Source organism: Podarcis bocagei (assembly GCF_964188305.1).
Source record: "Podarcis bocagei genome assembly, chromosome: 4".
Taxonomy (NCBI): Eukaryota; Metazoa; Chordata; class Lepidosauria; order Squamata; family Lacertidae; genus Podarcis; species Podarcis bocagei.
This window is the reverse complement of record NC_138128.1, coordinates 11762212-11770785: the sequence shown is the minus strand read 5'-3', so window position 1 is coordinate 11770785 and position 8574 is coordinate 11762212. Positions and strand designations below refer to the sequence as shown.

Sequence of the window (8574 nt, the reverse complement as noted above, 5' to 3'; positions counted from 1 at the left end):
AGGTGGATGATGGTGGATGAGAATATTGACCAAACCCCTGCTAGGAGAGTGGGGAATCCACCCGATTTCCCAGCAGTACCTTCAAGCCTTCATATGTGTCAAAGTGACTGTTGTAGATGTATGGGCTCCCAAGATGGCAGACATGTCTACACCACCATCTCGAGCTGTGTTAACTGTCATGGTTCCCTCTCACACACACCCCTCAAAAATAGCCAGTGAGAATAAAGGCTTTATTACTATTTTAAAAATTGCAAGCCCTAGACTTGCCGATCGGAAGGCCGGCGGTTCAAATCCCTGCGATGGGGTGAGCTCCTGTTGTTTGGTCCTTGCTCCTGCCAACCTAGCAGTTCGAAAGCACGTCAAAATGCAAGTAGATAAATAGGTACCACTCCGGCGGGAAGGTAAACGGTATTTCCGTGTGCTGCTCTGGTTCGCCAGAAGTGGCTTAGTCATGCTGGCCATATGACTCGGAAGCTGTATGCCGGCTCCCTCAGCCAATAAAGCGAGATGAGCGCCGCAACCCCAGAGTCTGCCACGACTGGACCTAATGGTCAAGGGTCCCTTTACCTTTACCTTACAGCCCACTGAAGAAAACTATGACAGTTTATGGCAGGCAAGCCAACCTTGCTCTCTTGTTCTTGTTGGCTTGCTGACTTGATGGATGTGGGAATCCTGATGCTCAGCTGCATTCTGGGAGATCCTCTGACCTAGAGGCCCTGCTCCTTCCTCTGCCTCTACTCAGAGGTAGTCTTAAAGCACATGAGTGGGTTTGTGTTCTCTCAGCCCCACTACGTGGTATGACTCACATGGTAACTCTATGTGGTCTGTGCAATTGAATAGTATGGTATGTTTATCTACATTTGGAAGTGCAGCTGCTGCTCCACTGACATGCTAGGCAAGAACAGTGACCATGTTTTGAGCCGAGGGGGAAAAGCAGTAAAAGGAGGCAAGCAAAGAGTGCAAGACCTTTGCAGAGAATTAGGCTGTAGCCCAAGGCTCTGTGTTTTTCTGTCCCAGCCTGTCACTAGTGGTTTGGTATCCCCACCTCAGCTACTGCTTTCTGCCCCAGCATGGGAAGAATATATATCTCCAGGTAACTGTGCCCCAATATCCCCATCACAACAACCCCATATCTTCTGCAGGCCCCTTGATTCCTGTGGTGGTTAATGGCATGCCCTCCTTTGCTAGCAGTGACTGCATCCCACTTTTGACTCCTTTCTTCCTGGCTCAGTGCTCCTTTTGGACTCGGTGCTTTAAAGCCTGTCATCTTAGTCTCTCCTCCAATTTGTGAGCCATGCAGAATAGCAGCAAATCTGTAAGCAATGGACCACAGCTGGTCCCAAGGCATGTTGGTGCCTGTGGTAGAGGAGTCCTAAATGGGACTCATTCCCCTCCCCCCAGTCTGGCAGCAAAACATGCAATACCTGGCCGTTCGCCACCCTGGCAGGCCCCTCCATTTGGCCCGTGGGGCTGTTTTTGCCAAGCTGTGCCCATCTGCCCTGCACCTGATGCCGTATCTGACTTCAGGCATGGGGCAGGTAAGGTTGTGGCAAAGCAGGGTCTGCCTGCACCTTTGTAAGTGCTGGTAATCGACAGTGGATTCAAACCCCGCCTGCAAAAGGAGAGGGGAGATGTCCATTTGCAGGCTAGTGTAAATCCTCAGAGGAGCGCAGAAGTATGGAGCTGGCTCACCAATGGCTACCTGGGGGGGCACCTCCCTGGCTAATGACAGGGTCAAGGTGTGTTTCTTACCATCCATGCACCTCTTATAACTCCAAAGCAACATAGCACTGTCCCCTCATTTTAAGACTATATAGCTTTCAAACTATATAGCTGACATAGCTTTCAAACTCAGTTACCTAAGGGAAGTGAACCGCAGCTTGGTGTGTTGATTTTGCTATCTTAATGATGTAGTCATGCACAGCATAAACTTACGTTTAAAAGATTTGTTGCTTTTTGACATGCATTATACCAGTAGTGCGCTTTTTAGGCTGGTGTTAAATACAGCTCGCATGCACTACGTTGCTACCTGAGGCTATGTAATTCCTTAAAAATATATATATATATTTACAAACTTGCACTGCTATTAGAAAACCCCCCTTAAATATATATATATCAAGATAGGGATATATATACTAACTCAAACAATATTTATATGTAGATATAGTTTCTCAACTAGCCATAAAAACAATGTCTTGAATGAGAAAGAAGAAAACCAAAGTTTAGGAAAGTGGTTTTTTAACTGTGTGTGTGTGTGTGTGTGTGTGTGTGTGTGTGTATATATATATATATATATATATATATATATATATATATATATATAATCTCAAACTGCAGGAAGAGAAGGCTTTGTTGAAACAGGGAGGCTCCTTTTTAAAACTGCTCTGCTAGAATAAATTTGAAGCTGCAGATACTATGGGTGGTATTCAGCTATGTTTTACTCAAGAGTAAACCCAGTGAAATTAATGAACATGACTAAAGTTATATCCACACCACACAAAGCAGTATGATATCTTTTTGAACAGTCATGGCTTCCCCCAAAGAATTCTGGGAGCTGTAGTTTGTTAAGAGAGCTGGAAGTTGCTAGGAGACTCTCATAGAGCTACAGCCTACAGAGTGACTTAACAATCAATCACTCTTCACAAGGGATTCTGGAAATTGTAGTTCTGGAAGGGGAATAGGGGTATCCAACAACTCTCAGCAACCTTAACAAAATACTACAGCTCCCAGAATTCTTTGGGAGAAGCCATGACTGTTTAAAGTGGCATTGTAGTGCTTTAAAGGCATGGTGTGACCTTAGCTGAATACCACCCTATGATTTGCAAGAGTGGATCTACGCGTGGCACTTGACAATGGGCTGCTGCCAAAAATGGTATCCCTGTGCTCAATTCTCTTGCCCCCCCCCTTTTCCATGTTGAATTTCTCTTCCTGCTTCCGTAAAGTTTGGTCAGATGTGCCCATGCTTTCGCTCCGCCTTGTTGCTCCACATCACTGGCAGGAAAATGACATGATATGTTTTACTAAAAGAAAGGAGAAGATGTGTTGGCACAGGGATGTCACTTTGGGCGGCGATCCTGCATTGTCCACTGCAAGTAGCTCTACCATGAAGACACAGCTTATAACGTCAAGTGTCAATGAGTTCCAAAGCTTGCACTAAAAGTGAACCTGAAAGATGGAGGCAGGGGACAATGTGTGCACTTCTTCTCCTTCAAGCAGCTGCTTATTTTCTAGGATGCTGCACACCCCGGGGTGTGGGTGTGTGAGGAGGAAACCCATCTTCATCCTGTCCTCCGCAAGAGCAGGACCAGAGCAGCAAAACGACACTGGCCACATCCACACTATGGATTTAAAGCGCTATGACGGCGCTTTACACAGTCATGGCTTTCCCCCAAAGAATCATGGGAGATGCAGTTTGCAAAGGGTGCTGAGAGGTGCTAGGAGACCTCTGTTCACCTCATGGCGCTACAGTTCTCACATTGGTTTAGCAGTTAATCACAGGGAACTCTGAGAGAACTGTAACTCTGTGCAAGGAATAGGGGGTCTCCTAAAAAAAACACCCTCTCAGCCCCCTTAAAAAACTACAGTGCCCAGAATTCTTTGGGAGAAGCCGTGATTTGTGGTATCCTAGTGCTTTAAAGGTATGATGTTAATGGGAACACAGTGAGGTACACAGGAGAGGATGGAATCAGCAGGGCAGCAGAAGTAGTTGCTTTAAGGCTACTACTGGAAGGAGCAAAGTCTAGGTTTCCTTCAACAGACAGTAGATCCCTTCTATAGATGAAATACACATGATGCTAAAATTGCACTCTTTTGTAGCATGCATCCTTTAAAAACCACTGGTCAGTAACTGCCCTGTGATTTAATCAGCATGGTGGTGTGTAGATGCAAGAGTTAGGCTTGCACCATAATCCTGTAAAAAGAAGATGAATAAATAAATAAATAAATACCGGTAATCCACTTCCCCACCCCAGGCTGCTATTCATTCAGAAGCCCGCATCAGCAATGATATGAGCTGCCCACCCTGTTGGCTTGGGGATGAAGGGAGATATTTTCTTCAGAACCACGAGGAGGGGAGGGAAGGTTAACCGCCTCTCGGTACTGTTGAAAACCACCACCACCAATTCTGGTTGACTATACAGTTTGTTTTTAAAAAGTAGATGCCACTTGTGTGTTGTCTGACCCAAACTGTTGTCCATTTCAAAGGTGCTGGAGGACATCACTACTAGATTGTGCTCCTTGGTTCCCAGCTCTACTCACATCTGCCCTGTCCAACAGGCTACACAGCAACAAACTATTCTGAATGGTTTCCAGTGTTGCTAATGAACTGTTGCATCTGGACAATGTGAGCAATGAGACAGCAAAGGTGTTTGTTCGTAAGCCATAAAAATAAATGGCCGTTTTCACCAGATATGTACTAGTAGCATCGCTGCATGCAGAGAAAGAATGGCAAGATGGATTGGGGCATTTACATCCAAGGTTTTATTGCTGTCTGTGTAAAGATCTTTGCTTATTACTACTGAATGGTTTATTTTTTTTCTTGGAATGCACTCTGCTTCTGGGAGGGATTAGCGATGACAGCTGAGCAGAACCTCCATGTCCTTGGGCAGTATATCTTTCAGCCGGGGACAAGCGCCAGGGGAAGGCTGTCAGCTATCATATCCCCATTTATGAATTTACCTGGGGCATATAGCTATCAGCTGTTGGAGACAGCAGTGCTGGCTTCAGCGATGACAAAGAAGAATTAATTTATATACCACTTAATGCCGAAAACAGACTTCTAAAGCAGTGGCTTTTAGACTTTAGGCTCGCAGGACCCACTTAATTGCTTATTTGCTAGAATCCTGAGACTGACCAACCAGGGCCAGGGACAAATGATGTACACTCTAAATTAAAAGAATTCTGAACCCAGAAATTTGTTTTGGATACCATAACTTAACTGAGTTCACACTTCTTTCACATTAAAATCCAATCCTAGGTAACCTGTCTTGCCCCATCTCACGTCATCCAACAATGATACAGTGGATGAGGGGGTGTGCGCCATTTTGTTTTGCCATTGTTAAACGACTGGGAGTTGGAAACCCTTGCCAATCTACTTGCCAGGCTTCTCCCAGCAGATCCTCAACTATTCTGCCCACTGCCGGCCTAGATAAACCTTTGGTCTGAGCTAGCAAGGCAATTCTTAAGGTGCCTTGAATTTAGAGCAGGGGTGGGGGACTGTTGGCTTGGCCAGGCATTGCTGAACTACAACTCCCATTAGCCCTGGCAAGCATGGGCCCACGGCCAGCGGGGATGATGGGAGATGCCGTTCAGCCACACCTGACATTTATGGACATGGTTCTGGGTGATCATTTAAAAGAACATCATTACATTTAGGAAACATTCTCCGCTTGGGCTGTGCCAGCACATCCATGTTTTCAATGAGGTTTGAGAACGTACTGCCTGCTAAGCCAAGTCACCAGCACTGATAAACAAGCCAAAGCGATCAGGCTTCAAGCGATACCCTGTGTGTAACATTCCCAAGTATGAAATGCTGCATAACCTCCCTTTCCCCGTTTTTATACCATAGTTTGTGATTTATTTATTTTTTAAAAGAAAATTACAAATAATCACCATTGAAGAAAATGGAATTATTGATACATCCTGATACTCCATCTTGGATGGAAGGTTCTTCGTGTGCCTTATCTCTGGCACTTAACGTTCCATTCAAATGTCTAACGTCATCTAAAAATCTAGCATTTTGTCTACTTCTGAAATCAACCGGAATTAAAGGGCACTTTATTTCCTTGGGACCCAATGGATCAGGACATTTCTTCCGTGTAAGCCCCACTGAAATCAGGAGCTTCCTCTGCTCGAGTGTGACTCCCATTCATTTAAATGGGGCTCGCTCACTTCCTGGTGACCTTGAGTGGATTTTTTAATTCCTTCAAGCACCAAGTTTGAAGATTTTGGAGCTGATCGTGTACCGTCAAGGAGAGTGGAGAATTTTGCCATCCCTTCTCAAAATAGTTCAGCATCAGCTGAAGCACTTTTGCTAGACCAGGGCTGCAAGCCCATCTGTTCGTTTTCTTCCAAAAGGGCGAGGGAACAGATGTCTGTCCTTCGATTGCTGACATTTGCCTCCCATTAACACCCGTGCTATATCCTCTCCCATTTCTTGACTGTAATTTATGGCTCCTATTTGCATTTTTTAAGCAGCCTGGAAGGAAGCTGCGCCTTGTGTCAAGTTTCTTATTGGTCCTTTGCCAGCATGGCTGAATCTGCATATTTCTCTCCAAATGTGTAAAAAGTATATTATATCCCCCCCCCTTTACAAATAAAAACAGAAAAGCTAGATTAAAGTGCAAATGAACCTATTGATCGTGGTCCTGTTGTGAGCTCTGCTCAAAACAACACTCAGTGGCCACAATGGACATCTGACCAGAGCACTGGGCAGCCAGCTGCTGAACACTCTGCCATCACCCGCTAACAGTGTCCGCTTGCTTGATGGAGGGGAAAGAAACCTGTGTGGCAGCTACCTAGCAACTGCACAAAACACTCCCTGACTGCTTGGGAAGTGATTTCAGGTACATTCCTGCACTGCTAGGTACCAACTCACAATTTCAACCGCAACATCCCTGCAGAATCACTGAAAACAGACGTTGGTAGGCTACATTCTTAGCAACAGGTTTACCTCTCTTAGAAAAAGGGGCATGGGGTTTTGAGAGACAATTTGTGGATTCAGGAAGGGGTTCGAGGTGCACCCAGGTACCCATCCTCGGTGTCCAAACAGTTGGGACCAGCCCTACCCATGCATACCCCCCCAAAAAAACCCCCTCTAGTGCAAATTGCAACTTAGCAGCTGTATTTAATGCTGTGCCAGAACCGTTCCACTGGTGTAACAGAACTTCCGTTTCTTCTCCTCTCCCCATGCACCCTCAACATCTGCTCCAGAGGGTTCCCCAAACCATCTAGAGCTGGTTTTGAGGGCACCCAGGAGGCTGGAGAGAACAAGAGAGGGAGAGGAAGTTCTGTTGCACGTACAGAAACCCCCTCCATCAGCGGTGCTGCAGCATTAGAAATGGCCTTCTGTTTACACAACCCATCCCCTACAGCATATGATTCAACCTTCAAATTCTCCATGCGTAGACTTCTCGGTTTTTATGAGATCTCTGCTTTGGAGAGCTTCACGGGATCCAGACTCCAGAATCAAAATCCAATTAATGTTTCAGCTGTAGATGGTGGGGAAAACGCAGCTACTCCAACGTTTACATATGGATGGCTGCAGATGTGGGAAAGGAACTGTGGAAGATGGAAGTGAGAAACCACCCATCCTCCCCTCTTCTGCTGTATTTGAGGGGCAGAGGAGCTCCTTAGGAAACGCTACCCAATACCTTTTCAGTGCTCTTATGCACATGGCTGCATGATATTCAAAACCCATTTTCTTTGTACAAGTACATGTCCTAAGGAATATCCAGGTGAAGTTGTTTTGTCCAGTTCCCCTATGCACCATAGTAGCTGTTGTCCCCATGTGGACTTGAGCAAGGTGATATTTACAAGGTTTTGTGCTTTTAATTTTCTGGAGATCTGGTGGTATCCCGTAGAACCCTTTCTGCTGCAAAGTGTCCACGTCGTCTTTCTCAGTCCAAGAAGGGAATTCAAAGATATTTCTGTATAGAACTAGATGGGTTGGGCTTTCTTTTTTCTTTTGAGGGCTTGGTTAAGTGTCTCTCCGTGTGAGTCTTTCTCTCTCCCTGTGTGCATCAGGGCTCAATGTTGAAAGCTTTTAGTAGGACGTCCAGATCGCCCACATTAGCGGCCTGGAAAAGTTCTGGCTGGTCCATCATAGACAGAGCAATCCGGAGAGCTGCCCAGATATTACCTGAAATTGCAGGGTGAGGAACCTGTTGCTGATTCCGGCTCTTTCGTTGCAAATTGAGAGCTGTGAGGAAATTGCTGACTGCCTCTCTGTTGGGTAGAAGAGAAGCTATGTAAAAACTGCGGCCAACACTTCTGCAGAACAAGAATCCGAAGCAGCAATTTGTCATCAATCATATTCAGCGATCTCATTTTTCTACACTTCTTTCCTGAATCACCTCAGGTAATGCAATCCCTTTAAAACAAAATTGGTCCGGCTCATCAGCCCCACCCAATATGGCTAATGGAAGTTGCAGTCTAATATCTGGAAATATCCAGAGCCCTGCCACTGCCACTGCCCATAAGTCTAAGAAAATGCCACCCCATGCATTTTGAGTTTAAGACACCTTTTTCCACCAAGGGAGACCTAGTATACTCTGGCCTACCAGCTTTGCAGGGTAATGGCATGTTATGAAAATGAGAAGCCCTTGCTTGGGGGAAAGGCCATTTCTTCTGAGGGTGATGCATGACCTCCCATTTCCCGTGGCCTTCATGGGTTGTGTCTGGAAGCAGTGATCCCTGTGTTTCTAATCGGCACACAGGAAAAACCTGCTCTCTTTGGGTTATCTAACAGGGTGTCCCTCTTTACATGAGCCACAATTTGCACTGGAGATCTGATGGAGAAGCACTACTCAAATATAGGGGACCATAACCAGGTGGGGAAGAGAAGCAATCTCCCAA

General features: G+C 45.7%; 1 protein-coding gene across 7 annotated transcripts in view; it reads right to left on the bottom strand.

Moving 5' to 3' along the window:
* Positions 1 to 2795: 2795 nt before the first annotated feature.
* PEX5L (peroxisomal biogenesis factor 5 like) overlaps positions 2796 to 8574 on the bottom strand; it is a 189304-nt gene continuing 183525 nt past the window's right edge. For all 7 annotated transcript variants that reach the window (XM_081190256.1, XM_081190260.1, XM_081190258.1 and 4 more), the window contains one exon: positions 2796 to 7944. In XM_081190256.1, the coding sequence (XP_081046382.1) occupies positions 7740 to 7944 (205 nt within the window). In that variant the 3' untranslated portion in view covers positions 2796 to 7739. The remainder of the gene's footprint in view (positions 7945 to 8574) is intronic.